Source organism: Brachyhypopomus gauderio, chromosome 21, assembly GCF_052324685.1.
Source record: "Brachyhypopomus gauderio isolate BG-103 chromosome 21, BGAUD_0.2, whole genome shotgun sequence".
NCBI lineage: Eukaryota > Metazoa > Chordata > Actinopteri > Gymnotiformes > Hypopomidae > Brachyhypopomus > Brachyhypopomus gauderio.
In genome coordinates this window covers 2,701,809-2,726,208 of record NC_135231.1, presented here as the reverse complement: position 1 = coordinate 2,726,208, position 24,400 = coordinate 2,701,809, and the positions used below count along the sequence as shown (strand labels likewise).

General features: G+C 45.6%; 1 protein-coding gene across 1 annotated transcript in view; it reads right to left on the bottom strand.

Moving 5' to 3' along the window:
* Positions 1-251: 251 nt before the first annotated feature.
* Positions 252-24,400, bottom strand: part of plxnb1a (plexin b1a) — a 43,948-nt gene continuing 19,799 nt past the window's right edge. Inside the window, 38 exon segments of the mRNA XM_076983904.1 lie at positions 252-2,793; positions 2,913-2,987; positions 3,114-3,189; positions 3,274-3,338; positions 3,466-3,613; positions 3,745-3,905; positions 4,103-4,275; positions 4,397-4,481; positions 4,582-4,685; positions 6,028-6,193; positions 6,428-6,574; positions 7,060-7,126; positions 7,389-7,567; positions 7,694-7,911; positions 7,995-8,095; positions 8,203-8,351; positions 8,598-8,774; positions 8,974-9,216; positions 9,377-9,605; positions 10,366-10,542; positions 11,389-11,525; positions 11,719-11,824; positions 11,913-12,064; positions 12,162-12,328; positions 12,483-12,576; positions 12,784-12,897; positions 13,782-13,916; positions 14,665-15,318; positions 15,687-15,795; positions 17,373-17,481; positions 18,610-18,766; positions 18,927-19,059; positions 19,216-19,316; positions 19,507-19,635; positions 20,790-20,972; positions 22,297-23,226; positions 23,228-23,408; positions 23,548-23,620. Of these exon segments, the coding sequence (XP_076840019.1) occupies positions 2,689-2,793; positions 2,913-2,987; positions 3,114-3,189; positions 3,274-3,338; positions 3,466-3,613; positions 3,745-3,905; positions 4,103-4,275; positions 4,397-4,481; positions 4,582-4,685; positions 6,028-6,193; positions 6,428-6,574; positions 7,060-7,126; positions 7,389-7,567; positions 7,694-7,911; positions 7,995-8,095; positions 8,203-8,351; positions 8,598-8,774; positions 8,974-9,216; positions 9,377-9,605; positions 10,366-10,542; positions 11,389-11,525; positions 11,719-11,824; positions 11,913-12,064; positions 12,162-12,328; positions 12,483-12,576; positions 12,784-12,897; positions 13,782-13,916; positions 14,665-15,318; positions 15,687-15,795; positions 17,373-17,481; positions 18,610-18,766; positions 18,927-19,059; positions 19,216-19,316; positions 19,507-19,635; positions 20,790-20,972; positions 22,297-23,226; positions 23,228-23,386 (6,414 nt within the window). The 5' untranslated portion in view covers positions 23,387-23,408; positions 23,548-23,620 and the 3' untranslated portion in view covers positions 252-2,688.

Genomic DNA, 24,400 nt, shown 5'->3' with positions numbered 1-24,400 from the left:
GTGGTGAGGCCATTCTGTAGATCCCTTACACGGTAAATACAGATTCTAGTCTGAGCGGTAGCAAAAATACAGTAAGAATGTAATGCATGTACAAAGATATAAAGATTTCGAACTTCAAAATGAAACAGAATTTACATTAAATTAATCAATAGTTAGCTCCTAGTATTTAGTCATAGCTCTGTGATGAAAATGCAGACAAGTTTATAACCCTAGACTCCTGATCAACCAGACACATGGGCTTTCATAACTGGTAAGGTTACTTTTCTGAAAATTTTATTACAGGACATCTTACACAAACGTACCACTGCTCCACATCAGGAAGCGTACATCTGATTACAACTATGTACAAAAGAAAAGCTCAGGTAAAAATGACCATGTTAACATGACACAATGAACACAGAAGAGGAGAACAAAATACCTCCAAAGCATTATTTACACAACATTTTTCATCACCACACATACAAAAAAAATAAGACTTGTTTCTTTGTTAATGTCTGCATTCGGTAAACTAAAACTATCGTTGGGGGAATCAAAGCCATTAAAAACGGCATCGAAAATAATTTGTGGGAATTTGGTCTTCACATAAATCCACTCTTAGCAGCCAATTAAACTCCAAATAAATAAATAAATACATAAAACCCAGGAGCATTCGTAAAGAAACCATTAAGCAGTGTAACTGGGGGCCCACAGTGGCTTGCATTACCCATTAACGCACCCTATGCATTCGAACAAAAGAACTTTCTTTTTAATGAGGAGGCACATCCATAAAGCATCGTAAGACAACATGAACAGGATGTGCAAGCCGACACGATCTGATCAGAATTTTACGTAAAGCTCACTCTGGCAAACCTAATGTGTGGCGCTTTACAGGGATACTGGGATTTACAACACGGTCACTGGTGATCGCTTCTCCGACACGAAAACAAGACGAGTTCAAAATGCTCTAACTGACCAGTGGCTCTGCTAGAAATGGAAGGTACGGGGGAGATGATTGGTGGTGGCCCTGCCCACAGTAAGGGCCCCAAAGCAGTAGTATTACCACATTGTTAGGTGTTTAAACTAGGCTAGTCATTAAGAATTTGTCATTGTCAACAGTGCATTGCATACATTATAACTGCACATTGTTAGAACATTAAAGCAATAATTAGAAGTTACAGAAAAACCCACATCACTACAATCAATATAAACAAATAAATTAAGAAGGAATGAAAATGACTGATGGAGCCTGGCTGATAAGGATTCCTCTTGTAATTCTGGAATATGAAGCTTATTCACTTGACTGATTGCTGATGTGTGTAGGACATGGTGAGTACGTAGCCAGTGTTGTGTATGAACGTGTTCAAATTTTCTGTGAATTCTGAACTTGAACCATTCAGTTAAAGAACAACAAACATGAACTCTTGCGAGAGTGAACGCTGCTCACGTTTGATGAGTTTTACTGCACGCCGCATGACTCTTGCGTAAACACAGCCCACGTACGTTGCTAGTGTCCAGGACTAGAAAATAGGACAGCGATGTACTTCTGAACAGGCATAAGGAGCAGGGGTGAAGTGGTATGGCAGTATATTGTATCGGTGGACAGTCTTCAGTAATGATGAACAAATTAACAGCAGAAAAGCTGACACCCAATGTGTTAGTTTAGCCTTAATGGTGTTATTGCAACAATCTGGCAAAACAGTGCCATTTCAAGTGGGGCTCAGGTTACTGGTTTGTGTGTAGTGCTTAGTATGATGGCATGACAATGTCTTGTAGCTCTGTTGAGGGTCCATTAAACCATTAGTACTTCAAAACAAAAAAGTAAAAAAAAAATTAAAGGATTATTAAAAAATCCCCCTTTCAAGTCCTTTCAATTCCTTGATATATCTTCGGTGAAGAGTACATACAAACATTACAAAAGTAAAAAAAAAAGCTATTCCAGACGTGTTTTAGACCGCTTCTTTCCACGACTGCATGCAGTCAATGCCTGAAATTTTAATTTCGCATAGCTGATGTTATTTTAGTTTCTAGATGAGATTATATTTGCTGCAAAGATTTTGAGGAATAATGGTTTTCAAGCTTGACAGAGAACAGCAAAGCACTAGGATATATAATCCTGAATGTCAGGCTGTGTGAGATCAAGCCAGCAGATGGAGCAGAGGTCTCCAGAGACAAATCCTGTGATGCCACTCACATCGGCATACATTTTTAAAAAAGCAGTTAAGAAAGAGCTAATGCCGCCCTTCGCACAGCAGATGAACAAGCGTCCAGCTGCCCAACGCAAAGCAAAGAGATATTGAAAAATAATTAGCATAAAGTCTTCTCGGACACCAATGAAGACAGTGAACATCTGGCGAAAGTTCAGTGGAGATCCAGACAAGCCTGTTAGCATCTTGAAGAAGAACCATGAAATGGACTTTGCTTGGGAACTGACCAAGAATAATCCAGCTGCAAGAATAATCCAGCTGCATCTACTTATAGACTTCCTTTATAGTCTTGACTTTGTTGGACCGGTGACTGCGCTGAGATTCACTGTTCCAGGGAATAACCTCCTTATAGGATACACCTGCCTACATGTGCGTACTTACAGCAAGGACTTGCTAAAAAAGCAGAAGTCTCACTCTGTGTGAAGGCGTGGCCCTATCTTAGCTCCGCCTCCATCCTCACCCATGCTCATTTTCAAGGCTCTTGAAGTCCATCAGAGTCTGAATGTCAGAGGTCAGTAACTTTATTCTCCACAGCTGCTGCTATCTGCTGGAGTCTGTAACCCAGCTGCATCTTCTGAGCTGTGGGATCCTCCTCTAGAGCTGTGATGATCTGGTGGAGGAAGACGGACAGGCACAAAGAAGAAGAGCAAAGAGCAGGTAAAGGAAAGCCAGAAGTCAGTGAATGCAAGTGATGAAAGATATGACAAAACCAGCAGGATATTTCCTCACCTGATCGTAATATTTGTTGATGTACTTGTATAGCTCATGCAAGGCCACAAGGTGGTTCACCTCACTGGAGTAATTCTGCAACATGTAGCCAGAGGACAATGTTACAATAACCGATTATTTATTTAGGGTTGACAAGGAAGAAAAATAAAAGCTAGGGGGATTAGAGAGATTGTAATGAAGATGAAAGATAAAATCACCCACCCTGGACAGCTCTGCCAGAGCGGAGTTCATCTCTTGGTCACTGGCAGAGATGGTCTGCCTTATGTCTGCATAATATCTGCATCGACACAAGAACGGCACCAATCAGATTGCAGAAAGGCCTTACATGAGCTGAAGCAGAAGCACATGGAAGAGTACTCACTTCTCCACCATCTGTTTGTAGCGTGGGATGTCTCGAGCATACAACAGCTTGTTGATAGGCGAGTCCTGATTTGAGCAATGCACAAATGAGAATGTGAAACCACACTCACTACTGGCCCGTTCTATGCATTTCTGAATGGTTAGCTTAGCGTAGCATATTCTATCCTTTCTTGTCTTTTCTCGATTGACTCACCCTGCCCAGCTTGTGGTCAGCAATGGTGCAGGAGTCCATGAAGGTCTGGGCGATAACAGATAGTACTGCATCCACATTGTCCGAAGCCTGAACATCAAAGATGAATTGTGGGTTCTTCAGAATATTTATCCAGAACCTCAATGGCAAACTGTAAAACAACAAGTTATGCAATAAGGTTCAGTGTTTTGTATTAGCCTGTGAAAGGGTTATTTTGCTTTTCTGCTAATAATTACTAATTACACAACTAATGATACAGTATGAAGTTTGTGAAGCAGTTGCCTGTTTGTCTTCCAGATATGGATAGTTTCTGGGTCAGTAATGTTGTGTAGTGCTGCCTGGTCGTCCAGGAGATCAAAGAAATATTTGACAGCCAGGGGAACTGGCCGACTGGTGCTGAGGATCACAGTGAACAAGTCATCCACAAACTTCTGCAGGGTTCCCTGGAACAAAGACGATGCAGCAGGAGATGATACATGTGTACGCGTACTACCTAGAGTACAGAAAGGATGCATCAACCTAGTTCATGTGTTCAGCTCGGAGGAAAAACTGGGCTAAGATTACTACGACGTTAATAGTGATGGATAAAAACGAGCGATAGCTAGGTTGTGTATGGATAAGTGTGTGTGTGAGTTTCTACCTTCATTGACAGCAGGCGTGTGAGGTAGATCTCGGGAATGGCCTTGGCTCGTTCGCGTTCTCGCTCTCTCAGACTACCGCGGCGGTGTTTGGAGGTCTCGGGCTCCTCACTGGCTTTCACCAGATGCCACAACCTCATCCCTCCTTCCTCTCCATCCTCCAGCATGGGAGTCTCTGAGAGACATAGCAATAGAAACATGCAGACAACGCCTCAGACACGCGGTTCTGTTCCGCTAATAGATGGAGTAGTTGTGGTGTTCTACCCGGACACGCAGTAGGATGCTGTGAGACTCACTTTCTCCTGGTATGTAGTCATGACTGTCATGGTGGACCTGTTTGGACTGCCGAGACACCAGTGTCACCGTGGCACCATCTGGAACCTGCACAGTGTGGATATGAGCCGCAGTAAGAAAACTGTGGCGACCGCAACACGATGTAGACCGCAGAACTATATATATTGTCTCAGAATTGACATGTGACCTTATAGTGTTGCAAGGTGTTGAGGCGCTTCCACGAGCCCTGAACCACCGAGGTCAGGTCTTCATCAGACAAGATCAGGTGACCCGCCATTCCAGCTCGCCACTCTACATCAGCGAAGGAAAAAATTGCTATAATTTAAGCCATTCCCTTTCTTGAAAGGGGTCTTAAAAATGTCTTAAATTAACACCACAATTAATAGCCATGAAAACTTTGAAACACACATGAAACAAACACGTCACATTTCACGCAGATTCAATCACATCAAGGAACTCAACGGCGCCACCTAGTGACGGATCGCGACACTTATGGGCTCAATCACCAGAGTACACCTGTCTCACTTTAGCCACGCCCCACTCACCTTCATATACTCCAGCCAGTCACAACCTCACTATGAAGCATTGTAGGCCATGTCCTTTAGTGTTTCTGCCTGACTGTCCTTCTGTGCACCAACCTCTGCTTCTCCCCTAGACCACGTCTTGCCATTAGGATTGGAGTCCAGATCTGATCCCTGCCTGTCCTGGATTCTCTCCAGTCGCTCTCTCTCTCTGCTACGACTATCACCAGAGTTTCTGCACCGAGTTCTCTGCAAATAAAACCCGCTCTCTGCATTTGGATCCTATTGTGTTTCCTTGCAACATTACATCTATCTACTTGGCCCACTGTTATTCTCTTTGTATATGGTGCTACAGGGTCAGTTTATTAAGTATATATCTGTAGCGCCAGATGATGTTACATAGATTTACTGTAGATAAATTGGGAATCTGTTCTGCATTGATATCTGGATTAATAGAATTTATTTTTGCTTAATGAATACAAGACAAAAATAATTGTAAAAGATAGTGAAGCAGTATATAAATGTGTATGACTTGAAAATGTAAAGACTTGGAAATCTGGCTCTACAGACAAAAAATGAAGTTAACTTTAACTCTGGTTTAACTTTTAAACCACACATTAAATACTTTATCAAACTGCATTCCATCATTTAAGGAACACAGCACAAGTCACACAAGTGTATCTCTGACAGCAAGATACTAAGAAATGGGTCCATGTTGTAGTGAAGGTAGACTACAAATTAATGAACTACAACTGATGAAACTGCTCAAAATCATACCAGGACAACCAACTGATGTAGGAGATTTAGGCGTAAAGGTGCCTTGGGAAGGGGTTGTTAGTGGTTGTTAGTCTGTGAGACATCTGAAGGAAGATGTCAGTACATAACCTTTTTTCTTTTAATCATTTATAGATTATTAATTTTCCCTGTAATTATAGAGACTCGACAGCTAGAAATAATGGACATCATGACATGCTGTTGGAATCTCTAACTTTGATTAACCATTAGCTACAATACCACTTTGTTTCAAGGCACAGTAAACCCAGCTACAGTACATAGTGACTGTTATGAATGAGCCTTTGTGTTCATGGGAGTGACTCTGATTCTTCTCTTACCCAAATGCACTGAGTCTGTGGAGGGTCTCTGAGAGTAAGATGTGCCTTTCCACGTCTGCTCCAGGATCTTTTCCTTCACCTGTGTGATGGTGTCACAGTCCAGGACCTTGGTAGGAACTGTTTGAGACTCATTAGCGCCCCCACTGGTCACTAGGACATTTAGTGTCTGCAGATCAAATCAAATACATATAATCAAAACATATACATATATTTGGAATACATTTGGAAATTCTAATTGAAACTTTTCATTGAAAAGACTTTTCCTGTCATTTAAAGTGACATTTAGATGCCATTTGCAATGAAGCCATGGCCTTGAATTCTCTCTGACGAGAGACACGCGGCAATAGACGCACGAAAGCGTTTGGCACCGCGTCCTTTACAGAGCGTGGACATCCCTCACCAGTGTGTGATATTCCACGTCCTCACGCAGTAGCCGGCTGTCGTTGAGCGTGTATTTGGCCTTTCCCGACACAGCGTCTACAGGGCCTTTGTCCACCTGGTGCTTTATGGCTCGGAACAGCATGTAGAGAGATTCACCTGCCGAGTCCTGCGTTGCAGACAAAACATACGGACAGGGCTGAGTACGAATTCACACAGACTATTATTACGATGGTGCAGAGAATCAAAATGTCCCCCTCCGACCTAATTGTGCTGCGTTTCCCTGTTTACTGGGAACATGTGATACAATCTGTTGCGCTGCTTTGCGTGGCGTTAAAACCTTCCTGGCTCACGTGAATAAACACGTGACCACACGTGTGGTCGTTGTTTCATTTGGTTCTAGACCTCCACCACTGCACTACGCCCACCCCCAGACCCCACCCCCACCTCCACCCCCACCCCCAGACCCCACCCCCAACTAGTAGCTAGTGAGTGCAGTCGTCATTAGCGTATGAAATCAACCCTTTTGTTATGGTGTGTTGCCAGAAGAATTTAGGGCAAAGATGTTAGAATCTTTAGTGATCCCATTAGTAACTAAAGCTGCTGGTTTTGGTTGTGGACATGAATTGCACATTAAGAAGGATTTGGGCTCACTCGGAGGAAAGAGTAGAGGCAGATACTCATCCAGTTGGTCAACAGCTTCTCCACTACCGACTCGGTCCTGCAACAGCAGAGGAGATGAAATGAGATGGAGGTTTGGCTGAGTGTTGAGGACCAAATTCGCTGAATGATTGATTGTTCCAGAGATTGACTCAGAAAAAAAAGGACACAATCTGCAGTTCAATCCATGCTAGCTTGTACAATGAACGAATAGCAATTGGAGATGGTTCATTTGTAACAATAGCTTTGAATCACTGTGAGCCATATTGTCACTACAAGCGTGTTTGTTAATGGCACTATCGTTGTGCTGGTTGAGAGTTGACCTGCGCAGCATAAGCTTGGGGTTCTTGCTGGTGTACTGCTCCACCAGGTGACCCAGCAGGGTTTTCAGGATGTCGGTGAAATACTCCAGTTTCCCATGTAGCGCCACCGTGAGGAGGGAGGCCACGTAGGCACGATCCCGTGGAGAAAACGTCCTCTGGCCCTCCAGAGTGTGGATGAACTGCAAATAAAGGTCAAGATCATTCAGTTGCTGTCTGCTACATGTGGGGGAAATAAGCCTTTACCTCTCATATCAACTCACAAGAAAGCCTCGCACGGTGCTTGAGCAGACTGTATGTGTGTTTACCTTGGTGAGGAAAAGCTTGCTGTTAAGCAAGTTGGAGAGCTGAACGAGTCCCTGCTCTACTGTTGCACGGCGACCGGCGGGCACGTCCAAGTCTCGTCTCAGTGGCGACCCCCGGTGGCCAGGAAAGAAAATCCTGTCTGCGTAGCTGCGGTAGTCCAGGAATGGCATCCACGAACCCACCAGGTCACTAGACATGTCCATCATCTCGGTCATCAAATCTACAACAGGACACAGAGCTATAAAATGGCTTCTGTGATCTTTTAAGGGATAAAAGTAGCGAGTACTTGTCAGAGTAGCATACCTGTGAACTCCTTCTTGCATCGATCTCGCACGCTGGTCTCCAGGTTCTCCAGCTGAATCTGAACTTTCTTATAGTCCCTCAAGGCCTGTTTGCTCTTCCTCCTGTCCATCATACACGCCACACACAGAAACGTACGTACAGGCAACTTTCACCAGTGATAAGTGACCGGAGGGAGAACGGCCATGTTGATTGGAAATGTACATTGTACCTGTAAACGAGCACGATGACCAGCACGATGAGAGCCACGACCGACGCGCCGACCCCCACGCCCACCTGAGCTTCCAGAGGGAACATGGGTTGGCCATGGGTGTCATACTGCACTCTGCCCAGGGAGAAGTTCAGATTCCCCATCCGTACCTACACACACACACACACACACACACACACACACACACACACACACACACACACACACACGGCACATACTTAACATCTGGAACATAACCTGAAGGATTTTTGATCATACTAGTACCATATTGGCCTAAATGACCAGTTGCAGGTTCATGGGGGATACAGTGTGATTTAACTGAGTCTAACTGCATCTATTTCAGTGGACATTCCAACGAATGAAGAAAAACCAGTTCAGGGACTCCAGAGACTCACTGTGAACTGGGGCAGAGGATCCACGCCTTCCCGCTTCTTGCTGGCGGACACAGAGGGCTGCTGGGAAGGGGGCTCACAGTAAAGGTGGTGCCTCGTGAGGGTCTTCACGGCACACACCCCGTCTCCTATCCGGGCCAACACCTCCTCCTTAAAAATGGCCAAGTCCAAATTCTCCCCCTACATCAACAACAAAATATTCACCTCTATCTCAGTAAAAAAAAAGTAAAGAAATATTTGTATATTTTTAGCTTTTCAAATGCCATGAAACGTTGAACAATCTCCAAGAGTGATAACACCTAATGTCAAAGCAATATTGTGTTATCAGCAGTGTAATATGTCATATTGTGGTGTGTTATGATGGAAAGCTGTGCGTTACCTCCACGGCTATGATACTGCCGGGTTTGTGGCGATAGGGCTTGCTTGGGTCGCCTCTGTTGAGCGAGTGGAGGATGGGGTTCGGCTCATAGACGAACGGCCGGCCGCCGACTTTCTCGAAGTCGAAGCGGAGGTTGTCCAGCAGGAAGTGGACGGTGACGGTAGCGTGGCGAGCCTCAGGGCCCAGCGTGGGCGTGGGACATAGGAGCAGGCTGGACGTGTTGATGATGCAGCGCTCCTCTGTCTGTAATACACACCGGAAACCCTTCAAATACGCCGCACTCATGTGCATATGTGGACCATACTGTAGTCCATATGTATGCATGTACACACACACACACACACACACACACACACACACACACACACACAAACACCAGTGTGTGCGGACTCCTTCAGACTACCTGCGTGATATCACAGAAGCTCTCTTCAGGACAGCCGGTTTCTGGGACTATCCGCCGCTGCCTTTTGAGAGGCCGGATCCTGTCCTCTCTCCCCGAGCGTGCCTCGCTCTTCCTCTTCCTCCTCTTCCTCCCGTGGAAGGGCGGTTCCAGGGGACTCAGGGTTACACGGATGCGGGGTTCTTGGACGACGTCCAAGTTCTGACCGTAAACTCGAATCATGCGACCCCCACTGAGTGATGAGAGATGGAACTTAAAAGTCCAGTTTGGGCTCATGCAGGGAGGAATATTCACACTGATTATTCTGTAGATGCAGTGGACACTTTATTAGTGACTAACCCCTTCTGTCTGGAGAACAGCCTCATCTGGCCACAGTATAGATTCAAATGAAAGTGATTCAAACATTATACTTCAGTCCTGCAGTGTTAAGTCAGTTTAATTTCCTGCACACCACTGCTGTAAAGATGTTTTACACATTTTGGGCCCTTTGTTTAGGTCTGCAAGTTTAATATATACTTGCCAAGGTATTGGGTACCTATTGCTGAGTGTGTAGGCTACCGATCCTGTATCGGTTAATTCTGTGTACTCACGAGTCAATATCTAGATGATTTGTGTAAGAAAAAAAAATCTGCATTTGTAAGTCTTTGAACAAACAGTACAAGTGCATTGTTGGTATCAATGTATATTGAAAGTGTCCAAAAAATGTTCTCTTTGGTTACAATCCAGATACTTATACACGAGACCAATAAGTGCTGATTTTTTGGGAATATAGGACTGCTGCTCTACTACAGCCTCAGCAAACAGCCTATCAGGTGAAGCCATGAAGTAAATAATCACTCTACATATTGCTGTAACATAATTCACTGTTCAGACTACCTAGCCAATGAGGAGTTGACAGACCAAGGTCAAAGGTCAAAGGTGCTGCTTTGTTTTGGCAAAGTAGGTTGTTTTTTTTTTTCGTGTTTCTTAGGGTTCTTGAAATAAGAACATACCTGAAGAAACTTTTCGAAGGAGTTGCATTGGTGATGTTGGGGTCTGGGGTGTAGTGATACACAGCTGCCTTTAGATGGCGCACTGCTCTTCCAAACATTACAGTAACTCCATGCTCTCCTGTTCTGTTACTACTGCCAGTCACACATTCAATCCGTTCATCTTCCCGGTTAGGAGAGCTGTAAACAACAAAACCATAACTCTTCATGGTCACATTCACTGTGGCAACTACACCTAACAGAAAGCAGGCACTAGCAACATTACAGACTGGACTGTTGCTAAAAATGATGAAAAAATAATATGACAAATAAGGTACAGACTTTATTTTTAATTATTAAAGCATGTTTAATTTATATATATTAATATCTGTTAAAATACATGTTAAAACAAGTAATAACAAGCGCTTTCTCTTCCCATTGTGCATGACCAGTAACGTTCAGCACTGAGCACCACTCTGTTCTTCTTCAGTTTCTCTGTGGGCTTAAACACATTCCGTTTACAAACACATGAACGTTTAAGTCCCGGATAAATCTCATTTTTTTAAAACAAGAAACACTTTAGATGTTCTTCTGAAAAAGGATAAGTAGCCAACGTTGCTTTCAGTCCAGTTTTGTAACTTTTATTTGTGCTAAAGTTTGCAAAGATATCTGAGATGTACCATGTGTAATTGTACATAACTCCAATAATCCAATATGTTATTAAGCCTACTGCTATATTAAAGCCTAGCGCTATTCAGAGCATGTTCTGAATAAACATAAAACACCCACATGGCTGCACTGTGAGCTTTAGACAGTTTGTGGAGATATATTTGTTTTTGAAGGCTTAAACAATCACTCCACTGGAATATATTTCAGCACAGAGGGTCTGGTGAGGAGTGGTTCTTAATGGGTTCTCAACTTTTCATTTTAATAATGTATAAGTAAATAGCAAACCTATCCTTTACTTCTCAATTAGGTAGTTGTAGAAAGGCGTTCTGGGTGAAATATTTAGTTTACACTTCAAGGAGCCTTGAACATCTTACTCACATGAGACAGGGAACCCCACCAATCAGAACTCTGATTTCACTAGTCTGGCCTGTCATCAGGCCCCGCCCCACAATGGTGAGTAAAGTCCCTCCTGACTTTGGACCTTTTAGTGGGGACATTCTCAGCAACACTGGGTCCTGAGAACATTCAAATACACACATCAAAACGAAGGTCTAGACCCAACTAGAACACAACAGTCTGGGGAAAGCGAGACAGTCGGATTCGGTATACAACACCAGCCTGGTTAATCTGTAAAGCAGTAATGCCATAAAGGGCCAGTCATTTGTGCACGGGGCTAAAGCTGCCAGGGTGGGACGAGGAGACGTTTACCTGGTAGCGGAAGTGCTGTGCAGACTGCCCGGTTCCTCCTCCTTTAACCTCCACAGACACCTGTCCTCTTCTCTCAGCTCCGCTTACCGTGGTCTCACACACGATGCTGGACACACAGTACGTGGACGTGACTCGACATTGTATTCACTTGCTGACCAAACAGCATTTGGGGCTACTAGACGTTAGGGGTTTACCTGGAGGAGATCTCGTATCGTCCAGGGATGACCGTGCAAGGCGTCCCGGCCACGGTGACGGAGTTCTGGATGTCCTCCGCCCTCTGTCCCAGGTTTGACCCAGAAATAGTTATCAGAGTCCCACCCTCTACTGGACCAGACAGAGGCTCTATCTACCACACAAGAACAACACTGTCAGGGAGACCTGGAGAATGTCTGGGAGAAGAATAACTGAACACACAGGAAGTTTGTAAACACACACACACACACCAGGTGTATGTGGGGTGCAGGGCAGGTGTGCTGGATGCGGGCGGTGCAGGAGTCGCGGTAGACGCAGTGGAAGTGCTCTCCCTCGCACCAGGCACACTCGTAGAGCGGCTCGGCCGTGTAGCAACGGCTGCAGTCGGTGCGACCCACCGAGCAGTTGTACAGCCTCACTGCGAAACACACACGCAGCTTAATACAAACACACAAGCTCAACCAACACTGAATATCGCCCTGGAAACACGCTCCGATTGACAAGAAGGTCTGAGCTGGGCTGGAACACACAATGGACGACAGGTGTTAGCTAATGGGGCGCTTTTAATTTACCGTACAAGTCGTGAGGACGGTCCATCTCGAACGAGCCTCGTGTCCTCACAGAGACTGTAGCATTGTATTCATCTACATCCGCAAAGTAGGAGTACTGAAACACACACACACACACACACACACACACACACACACACACAAATTTCAGTTCATTGCTTCTCTCAGTATCTTTTAGATACTTTCAAAACTGGGAGAATAGTTGAATATAAATTGAATGTAGTTGTATATAAGACATGTTTATTCAGTAAAAAGCCAGCAGTCTTTATGTGAGTAATATATGTGTTGGAGAGCTGCAGAAGACCTGGTGGAGCTGGCAGGTGACGTAGAAGATGGAGTCATCTGTCTCCACAAATGCTGCAACCACCACTGACCTGCCCTCAATGGCCAGAACGCACTCATAATCCAGCTCCACATCCTACACACACACACACACACACACACACACACACACACACACACACACACACACACACACACACACACACACACACACACACACACACACACACACACACACACACACACACACACACACACACACACACACAGCCTCTCTGAAGACAATGCTTCTGCATAATATCCAACAGCTAATAGCTGTAATGTTATGGCCAAAGCCAACTTGGTTAACTGGAATCACATTCTTCATTTGATGGTTAAATCATACTGGAAAGCTGGAAGTTAATGTGAATGATAATATAGATCCACTTTAACCTGGTAAATGTGAACTGTGCATGCAATTTTACATAATAGTTCAATTGAAAAAAATAATAAACTTAATTATACTTCCAATTCTTGCTAGCTACATTAGCTTCATAGCTCAAATGCAAAACTAATTGTCACAATGTCAGACACAAAAAAATCCGGACTGACAGCATTTAGGGTAAATGAAAATTTGTATAAATATAATTTTGTCCTGAATTATTTTGTTACAATATATAGACCCAGTTAGTCAGTTTTGCTCTGATGCAATAATTCAGAATTATTTTGAGACAGAATCTTATTGGTGTGAAATATCTGAAAAGCAGCTTTGCTTAAGGTTAATCAGCATGAGATGCAGTGTGTTATAACAGTTACATTGCACTGAAGTCTTTTAATTACTTCAGTTAGACTTGTATATCTATTGCCTTTTATAGTCCCTTTTTGGTGGACACTAGACTTCTAGACCTTTGTCAAACAGTTGAATAAAAAAATGTCCATTTCATTTTCGTTAATTTGCATTCATTTGTCTTTGAGGATAAATGACGTAAATGACGTAAACAGCGATGCTCTATGACCTCACGTTTGGAGTTCATGTCTTACCTGGTACAGATGTAGATTGCGTCCTACCAGAGTGATCTTCCTCTCCACGTTTATAGGTAGGAGGGAAGAACCTTGAACCCTTTCCACACAGGGACAAGCATAGGACCCCCCACTCACCAGTAAGTCTTCATCACCCTGCGTACAAACACGCACACAGGTTAATCCTGTAACCTTTCACGACTTAAAGCCCTGCTTTCAGGGACATAATCAATAAAAAATATATAAATAAAAAAACGTTTTATTTACATATGGCTGTCTGTTTCAAGCTGCTTCACACACAAAGCCTAATCACTGCGAGGGAAATTACTTTCGACTTGAAAAAACGTTCACAGTGATTGCTACAAATGGCTGATGGAGTTATGGAACAACATGAAGTTTGGGAGAGAGACCACGCCTGAAAATCCACCCCTCCTTCTATCCATGTACATTCCCACAGGATGGGAACCATGATGGAGAGGGAGTGGTTTTAGATTGGTAACATTGGAAAGCCCCCCCACTAAGGCTGCACAGGACTCTAGCCTAAAGTTCACTTGGGATTCCCACCCTCCTACAGTCTAGATGTCACCTCTGCTCCAATCCCTATCAAAAGCATGGTCTGTTTTTTTAGGTTGTTGGATGAAGAGCTTTCAAAGGGGACAAGAGAATATACTGTAGAAACGGAGAAAACATTTCTGAGATTAAGTGAACACACGCTTGACCATTTGATTTCTCTGGATGTGCCACAAACAACACGTCAATGTTAGTTCTTAAGATAGAGCCTCATTAGCTTAAGGTCATTTGTTTAACAATATGTATCCACACTACTGGACATTAGCATGTTGTTTTTATCATTATTGTTTAAATTGTTTTGGCTTGTGCAGTAAGCCAAAGGAACCGGACTCACCACGAGTAAAAAGTCGTCCGAGTCGGACTGGTAGTCCGTGTCGGGATCGCGAGGGAAATCGGCCGAGACGCGACCTGCCTCGCTGTCTCCGGACGGAGCAAAGTCCGAGGACGCTGGCAGCCCTGCCTCTAGGGCTGCCTCCCCCACGTCGGCCTCCCCAGACCCAAGAGTTACCACGGCGACAGAGGGGGAGGGGGGTAATTCGCCCGACGGCCCTGCCATGGCCACGCCCTCTGCGGGGGCAGCCGGGCTGGCAACCGTGATGGACTGTACGTCTGACTCTCTATGGGGCGGATCACCAGTGCCACCAGGAGGTGGTGTTGACAGTGAAGCTACACGTGCCTTCTCTCCATCTGCTATGCTGTCGTTAAGGAGAGCCCCCGCTGCTGTGACCGGAGCCTCCTGGGCTGAGGAAGGCGTGGTCTGCCGCAGGGTGGTGGGCGGGGTGCCGAGGGGGGGTGTGGTTTCGACAGCTGGGGGAAGGCCTGTGGTGGGCTCTGAAGTGCTGGGAGGTGCCACAGGAGGAGTGGTCACGGATATGGTCTCGCTTGTTATGGAGGATTTGGTTGGCGCCATGGTAGAATGTATAGGAGTGGCTGACATGAACTTATTAATGACATGGGTTGTTTGGGAAGTAGAGGTTGGTGGTTGGAACTTGTGGTCATACAGTCAGGATGAGGAGAGGGAGGGGACAATAGGAAAATGATGATGAAATTAGTGACAAATACGCAAACACAAACAAGGCATTATAGACAGACTGAAATTCTGAACCAGACAATTGATATTATAGACAAAATGTGGACAAGACAACACTGACACAGTAAAACACGCAAAAAATTAATGTGACTGCAGCTAGTCGTTTTTTAACAGCAAGCAAACACAAATTAGTAGAACTGTCCAACTCTGCCTCGGGCCTGATCTACTCCACTGAACTTTTAATACTGTTTGCAAAGTGATTTTGGAACCTTCAATAAAGTTCACAGACTGCCACCTTTACCACATCAGAGCTCACGTGAACTTACGTGCTGGTTGTATATGACCACTCCTTGGTCACACGTGCTCTTGTGTGTGCACGTGTGCTGATGGATGCACCAGTTACACCTCCAGCGACTGCTCACGCACCCCGTGCATCTGTGCCAGCAAGAGAGGCAACGAGAACAACACAAAAAGTTAATCGAGTGCAGAAAATAATTAGCGGTGTCCCTGCTAGTGATTCAAGGCAGCCGAAGAGCCATCCAGTCCGGTTTCACCAAGCCCGACCCGTACAGACTCAGCAGGCTTCACGTCGGGCAGATTCAAGAGCACGGCTTTCCGCGCTTCCGACCGCCCAGATTGAATGAACGTGAGCGGGATGAAAAGCCCTGGTGGGAGCTCTGGCTCCGGGGGAGGGGAGGAGGGCCAGACACGAGGCAGCTCGCTTTCAGGAGGAATGTAAGAGGCATCTGTCGCCGAGGCGATACTGGGCACATGCACACCCCCCCCAGGCCTAAAACTCCAGCAGTGTGTAAAGGCAGACACCTGTGTAGCAGATGCACATGGCCTCCATCTATGACAGAGCAAACGTTTCATCAGCTCCAGCAAGCTCAGCCCACAGGTGACAGGCCGTTCTGAACTGAACTGGCTGCTTTCACGGAGCTGGCAAAACGATTTCAGAGAGAAACGTTCGGGTGAGGGGGTCAGCGCGCGGCGAGTTCTTTAATAACATCCCCAGAAATACCAACGATAGGAAATCAAACAGAAGTGTGAAAGTAAGGGTAACCCATGCGCCGCTCGTGGTACACATGAGTTCCAGGCACAAGGCTTTCACTGGAAAGGATGGAAGTTCAGTGTGCTGCTCCTGTATGACTTAAATGCATTTGACCGCAGGTAACTGTAGTAATCAGAAGACGTTAGCGATATGCACAATGTCTATATGCTAAACACATTATAAAATAAGGATTATATTACTGATTAGTATTGTTTCAGTTTTTTAAACATTATTTAAAGATAATTTTTAAAATCATTTCAACATTTGCAAGCGACACAGTAAATATTGTTTATGTAGTGATATGTGTTAAAATTGTTGACAGCTAGGTACGGACACCATCCACCATGGGAAATTATTGCTAATGATTAATCTACAGGTTAGATGATTCATTTAACTACAGGTTAGATTATTAATCTAACTGCATTGTCATTCAGAAATGGACTCAACGAAATGAAGTTATTTTCAGTTGATTTACAAAAAAAGAAAATGAAATGACTAAAAAACAAAAACATCTAAGGAGACATTTCTCTAATAAACTCATACCTAAGGCCAGGGGGACTGGTTTTCAGGACATACTAAGCAAATAATTTTTATCCTACTATTTTCCCTGAGTTATACTACTCCCTAAAGACATGCTACTTACAGACAGAGCCTCTTGCCTATTTCTGCTTCCCACAGGGGCACAAGCGGTTGCTAATGTTTTCAAACCTGATAATAGCGGTGAAGCTCAAACGTGGGTGTTCTGTGTTCTCCTAAGCTGGTGTCCAGGATGGTTGCGGTGTGGTTCGTTCACCGGTGAGAGTGCAGTTGAGAGGGTTTTCTGCTAATTCATAACTTTATGGTTTAAATTGGAAGGATTGTGCACAAATGAACTTGCATGAAAAGTTCAAATGGCTAAAGGTAATGCTAGGAGCAAATGTAGGACACTGCGCATTGGGTGAGGTGGGACCGGGGGACTTACGGCATGGTGCCCGACAGCTGCTGTACAAGAGAGCAGTCAAAGAAGGTGAACTCCTGCATCGCCACGGTAACAGTCCGGAAGCGTAGAGACAGTGTGACGGACACGGAATCTGTTGCGAGAGACAGACAACTAGTAAAAGCTGTCAAGCAGCGTTCACTGCACACAGACACCTCAGCCTCAGAAAGTCATATAATATCCACACATCAGCCACATTTCTTCCCTGGTCCCAGCTGGCTGCCTTCACCTGGCCCTTGTTCCGTCTGCTCTGCTACGTTCTTAAATGTCTGGAGAACTATGACTGACGCTACACCGCTGTGTTCTGGTCCGCTCTCTGCTGGGCCCTTTTGTTTCCCTTTTGTCACGGAGAGTCAAGACCACCCCCCCCCCCCCCCCCCCCCCCCCCCCCCCCCCCCCCAGCACCTGTCATAATGTACACTGAATATTCACGATTTCCCTGGCAATACTCAAGCAAGCAAGAACACTGAGACTGAAGGCATAGAGTACATAAAATAACCTCTAAATTAATTTTTTTTTTTTTTTTGTAAAATACGTGTAAAATGTGTGTGTGATCTTTGGCACTAATTGGAAAAGGATAGCTTTAACACTCACATTGTGGAACGCACATCAAACATATGCGGTTGCTCGTTTGATACATTTACTGGTGTCACATAAAATCAACAATTTAAAATCATTATTTAAAATAAAGTTACACTGGCCTGAAGCACACCACTGTTTTTCCTTCCCATTTGAATAACTGAAGTTTAATCCAAGATGGCGACATTCAAGATGGCCACCATGTTGGTCACATGATCTAACAGGCGTCCACATTCCCCTATAGCTCGTGTCTGAAACTGGATAAGCCTCTGCTAAACCATGTTCATATATATGGATGCTCCATTACTACTGAGAAACCCTGTTATTATTTTTCACAGATTTTTAGAAACAACTGCACAGGGCCTGGTGTCATTATAAATCGTTTGATAATGATGACCTAATTTCAGCATAGTCTGGAAATAGGGCTGCATGGTAGAAACTCCCAAGTGCTTTTCCATTTAGAACTGGTCTTTAAAATAATCATTTATATGCAAATAATACAGAAATAATGACATGTAAATCAGCCATAACCACTGACATTCATCTGTCAGCTCCACAATGAGCACTTTACAGCGCATTTAACACAGTTCTGGTGTTGTACGTGGGGATTTAATTGTCAAGGCACAATACTGAAATGCTTTACCGTGTCCTTGAGGTACTGGAGGTGCCTTGTGGGCGGGAGGCGTGGAGCAGGTGACCGTAGTGCCGTTGACAGTAGCTGCACTCTGTGTCCCCTCAAAAAAACAGGAGTAGGTCTCCTCCCCAGACAGGCTGGGCAGGCCAGGCACCTCCAGGTCCACCTAAGAGGCCACAGTGGGTCCTTCACATCTAATGTCATTCAAGTTCAACTGCCGTTTCATTTTGACATTTCAAAGCTTGATGATTTTAATGTATTAGATTCACGCTAAATCTTAATATTTATGATGATTGATAATATTTAGTGTTGACTGTTGCACCTACGTTCTTTTGCTCTCCGAGGCTGATATTGGATTGGCTCAGTGACTGCACCCTCATACATTTATGCTCCTCATTAAAACTCCACAGCCAATGGCCATCCACTGAACCCCGCCTACAGTCAGAAAGCACGCCACACCTGTGAAGGTGATAAACAAAGTGGAGGATTGAGCCTAAAGAAAAGGTGGGGAGAACAAGAAAGAAACTAGACCAGCTTCTGAATGTAAGACTACCATAATAAAAGTCCTGTAAAATCGTCGATTTTAATGAAACTGATGTTTGGAATGACACTCACTTGCCCTCAAGGACACACCAACCACAGTAAGGATCTTGTGCCTCAAGACAAGACTGACAATCTGTATGTCTCTCACACTCTGCCACAGGTCTTTTCTCTACCTGCACACATTATCAGAGACATATTGGAGACACACACATATGCATAACAAAAAAGCATAATGCTTTCTCCACTTATTCACTATGTGGGAGTGACAGGTTAAATATACAGTGCTATATATTTTATACATCTAATCCATTTCTAAGTTCTCGGAAGCCATTTCCTCACGCAGTGATGGGTTGAAGCACTCACGGTATTGCTGGTCATGATGTAGAGGTGTCTCTGGGAGGAGTCCAGAAGCAGGTCTCTGTTAATAGGGGAGCCTGACTGAATGGGAATACTGGAGTAGCTTTTCACCTCCCCGGACCTCCCCAGGAACACCTGGGGTGTGGCACACACAACAGTGCACTCTGTCACGTACGGGAAGAACGCTCAAACGGCCCAGCTCTAAAATGGATTTCACGAAGGACACAGTCGGTGTTCCATGTATGTACCTGTTCCAGAATGCCAGAAATAAACAACAAATACACATGCACAAATAAAATGAAAACCAAATGCTTTGAATGTATCATAAAATCTTTGACAGCACTTCAAAATACATTTGTGGACACTGTTGCCTGTGAAGAAGAACACAGATCTCGGATCTGGAGAAAAGAGGTGAGCAGCAACAGAATACATCCATGAAAGGTGCCTAATGCCTCCCGAATCCTATCACGATCGGAGTAGATTTCAGGAAATGAGATTACCCGGCCAGAGAATCCCATCAGTCAAGCAGGTGACACGGCTGCGTGTGTCGGACACCTCGGGCTGAGAGCCATGCAGGGCCGTGCCCGCTCGGCTCAAACAGCCTTAACCACATTACCATCGACCGGCTGCCAGAGACCGCAGCCCCACGGCCAAAATCACGCACTCTTACAATGCAAAACCCACTAAGATATGGGCGTGTTTGTGCACGGCTCGCGGGCACTGAGTGAGAACTGTTTACTATTGTATGTGCATGTGTGAGGGTGTTGACTATGGAATTTGTCATATTGTGATAACATAAAGCTGGGTATAATGGGAGACTTCCGCTTAGCTGAACAAATGCCTTTGATCTAAGACTGACCTAGGGATTAGGGAAGAATTAACTGCATGGCTAACACCGCATACTGACACAAAGCTGTCTGATGGAAGACGCTACCTGCGGTTAAGTTTATTGCCTAAGCCTCAAACAGGACAGGTCATACAGCCTGGCTGTAGCACTTCCTTCTATGATCTGAAAAGGCAGAAAATGAAGTTGGGATGGCAAGGGCACTGAATTCAACAGCTCTCGAATTACATGCGAAACCATAGTCTTGATCAGAGGCATGGTAAGCACATTGATGTTGGGCAAGCTTGTGTGTAAGGCTGGCATTCAGGTTAGACTGTGAACAAACAGGAAGCCGAACAAACCATAGCCCTATAACAGACAAGCCTTATAACAAACACTATCAATATTGGCCAGCGAGGAGTTGGACAGCTGTCTCGTATCGTCTCAAAGAAGCACCATTAGTTACCTTGTGCAGGTTTCCTTTGGAGTCTCCCAGAAAAGCAATGGAGTGGCCCTCCCTCACGCTGACCGCCACAGCCGTGAGACGAGCAGACGGACTGTCCAATACCGCCTTGGCTTCCACTGGTTCCCGGCTGGCCATTGGACTGGGCGTGTGGTCTGAGCCACATGGGTAGGCGTTGAGTGTGTCCTAGGAACAGAGAAACATATTTCCTGCCCACATTGTACCGCAAGTGCACAGAACACAGAGATCCTGCTCAGCCTGCACCATAGCTACTGGCGCCATAGCTACTGGCGCCATAGCTACCTGCACCGTAGCTACCTGCACCGTAGCTATTTACACGTAGCTACCTGCACCGTAGCTATTTGCACCGTAGCTACCTGCACCGTAGCTATTTGCACCATAGCTACCTGCACCGTAGCTATTTGCACCATAGCTACCTGCACCGTAGCTATTTGCACCATAGCTACCTGCACCGTAGCTATTTGCACCATAGCTACCTGCACCGTAGCTACCTGCACCGTAGCTATTTGCACCGTAGCTCCTTGCCCGTGTCATGTCATGCTGGGCTGGTTCATCTCTTGGTCATTGTTGTTGTACTGTAAAATTCTGAGTTATTGTCTGAGTCATCAAAATCATCTTAGTTCAATTAAGAATATTTAAATAAGATGAGATTAATCTATTACTAAGCCAAGGTGGTTCCTTTGTTTGAGACGTTAAAATCCAGTTTGTAGGAAAAAGACCAACACTACATGGACTAGGATGTTATCGTCATCGATGGGTAAAACCCATCATGTGGTTTTACCTGTTCCTAAATATGAAGAAAATCTATGATAATACTATAATTTGCTTGATTCTGTGCGTGTGTGTGAGTGTTTCATTCTTGGGATTTTCCCGTCTGTGATGTCAGGTCCTCATGTACATTCCTTGGTTTTGGCTTCCAGTCCATGTCATTCAAAACCTTCATTTCTAAGATCTCCTGTGCCCTCCCCACTCCCCCAGCAGGTTTCATTAGTGTATCTTAGATTAGTGGGTTTATTGATCCTTAACGACCTCTGCAAAAGCACCGCAGGCCGGATCTCTGACTGGCCAGCTGGAGACAGTGCTGGGCAGAGGAGACAGTAAGGCACCAATGGGCCTCCTCGCTGGAGATCTGCGATTGGCTGAGTAGCCTTGTTAAGGCTACATGTGGAACCCTGAGGTCCGCTCACTCCTCCTCAGTCAGCAGAAACATCGTTTAGGAAACATCTAGGCTGAGGCAGCATGTCAGATGTAATGTAGGCTAGTCGATCTTAAACAACACGGCTGATTCTCTTCTACTCTTAAAAACAGCACGATTACATGATCCCACCTGCACTAAAAAATCTATTGTGGTGGGTCAAGTTCTTTTGTACGTTGCATCTGTCAAAGCAGGAAATATATACATATACATACTATATATGTACAAATATATACATGCCAATATGATTTAAAAATAATAAGCCCCACGAGGATGTGGTCTGGCTAGGCTCACCATGGGCAGGTTAGCGCAGCTGGATTTGACCTCGTACTCAATGTATGCCACCCTGCTGCTCCCGCTCTGGCCATGCTGCGTGTAGCACAGGTTTCGTGTGGCATCTATGTGGCGGTCCATTTCGTCCAGGAGGAAAACACAAAGTGCTGACTCATCGCTCGGCCTGCTTGCTGCGTTCAGGGGTGTGGAAAAGACCGCCATCAGGACCTGCCCATCATCCGAGTCCTCCCCGCCCACCTGCGCACCCTGGAGGAGATTGTAGTTTTTCCCAGTCGAGCTGGAATGACACGCTAGTGGAACTTCCACGTAGGAGTAATAAGCCTGATCGTCCAGACACACCCGCGCAACGTACGATTTGTATTCCCGAGAAGCGGCTTTGAGGTCCCGTCTGTAGAACAAGAAGTAGACATGGTTGTGGCGCGTGAAGGCAGCTACGAAATTGTGGTCGTACTCCGAGAGGCGGCCCGCCACGGCGAGCTTGGCCGTCTCCTCGTAGGAGAAGACGGACTCGGCCAACAGCTGTCGAGTGGAGATTGGCGGGTGGCTGCTCGTGTAGCCCCGCCCCACATAGAGGAGGGGCGGAGCCCCGTTCCGTGGCCTCACCACGATCCCGATGGTGGAGACGTCCGGGTCGTTGGCGGCTACGTACTGCGTGTCCACGGGCCTGGTGGCGGAGAACAGCACGTGGCTCACGTTGGCGAGGCTGCGTTTCTGGCACGTGCCCTGGTGAGCACTTCCGCACGTGACCAGCTGCAGGGAGGATGGTTCAACTAGCAGCAACTTGTTGTAGTTGCTGACCAGCCTCGCCTGCGGGCAGCTGTCCAGGGTGACGGGGGGCAGGCACTCCTTGCTGTCCCTCACCGGGCCCGTGTGCTGTTCCACCTCCAGACGCAGGCTGTCCAGACCGGCTAGCTGGTAGAGGCGGTCGCGCGCCCCCCACGTAGAGTGTGCCCACGGCGGGGTCGGGGTGCAGGGCTAGGTGCTGGAACACGGTGTCGTTGGAGGAGAAGCGGGGATAGGGGTGGCCAGCCCGTGGCGTGGCCGGGTTGCCCAGGAGGAGGGGGAGGAGCAGGATGAAGAAGAGAGGCATCCCAAGTCGCACTGCAAACACACTGAACGCAGAGGGCAAAAAGAAGCATGAATAACACCAGCACAAGCAACACACACACACACACACACTTCAGGAAGTGATCAAATAATAATAATTACTGTTTATTAATTTTTTTCTAAGATTGATTAAAATATCCCTACCATTTGCCAGAGACAGTATGCTTGGGTGATTTCTGTCCTCTTTGTCAAACAGTACAGTGCACGTCCATGGACCCTGTGGGAGAAGCATGCTGTTTAAACCTAAACCTCTAAAAACAATACCAGCAAAGCTGAAAAGGGTTGAACAGAGCTTCACTGCCCTCAGTCAAACTGCAGCAGTGTCAGGATCAGCCTGTGCTGGGCTCTGCGCTCTGGAGGGTCCTGCTGTCTGTACTCACTGTCCTGCTTTCCATCGATAGGATCTAATGAATGGCGGCGTAATGGAGTGCCCTGCTTGACCCGTCTTATCTCTTAATAAAGGAAATCTACCAGTCAAGAGATCAACTGAAAGGATTTAAAAAATCCTTTTCCTTCTCGTTTTTGCTGTTTTTAAATGTAGACATTCCCCAACTACTTCTCTTCTCTCATTCTCGGCCCCGCCCTCTGTCTGCCCCCTGCTTTCTTCCATGAACTTTAGTCAGTTCGTTCAGTCTGAAAGAAATACTATCATCCGATCTCAGACACAGCCTCCCTTCATACACACACACACACACACACACACACACACACACACACACACACACACACACACACACACACACGCAGTGCAAGATGGAGAAAGTGGGCCTCATTGTAAGGAATGTCATTGACCCTCAGACGTGGGCTGGAAAGAGAAAGCTAGGGTCACCGCTCCTCTCAGCCAGTAAAATATTAGCATAGCCATCCATCCGCCACGCCTTGTACTTCACGCATTTTATCACGCATGTTTTGGGAATCGATGGAATTCTCTGGCATCAGAATAAAAATAAAAATGCTGGACGGACTTCATCCATTTTAATGGGGTGAGGAAATCCTT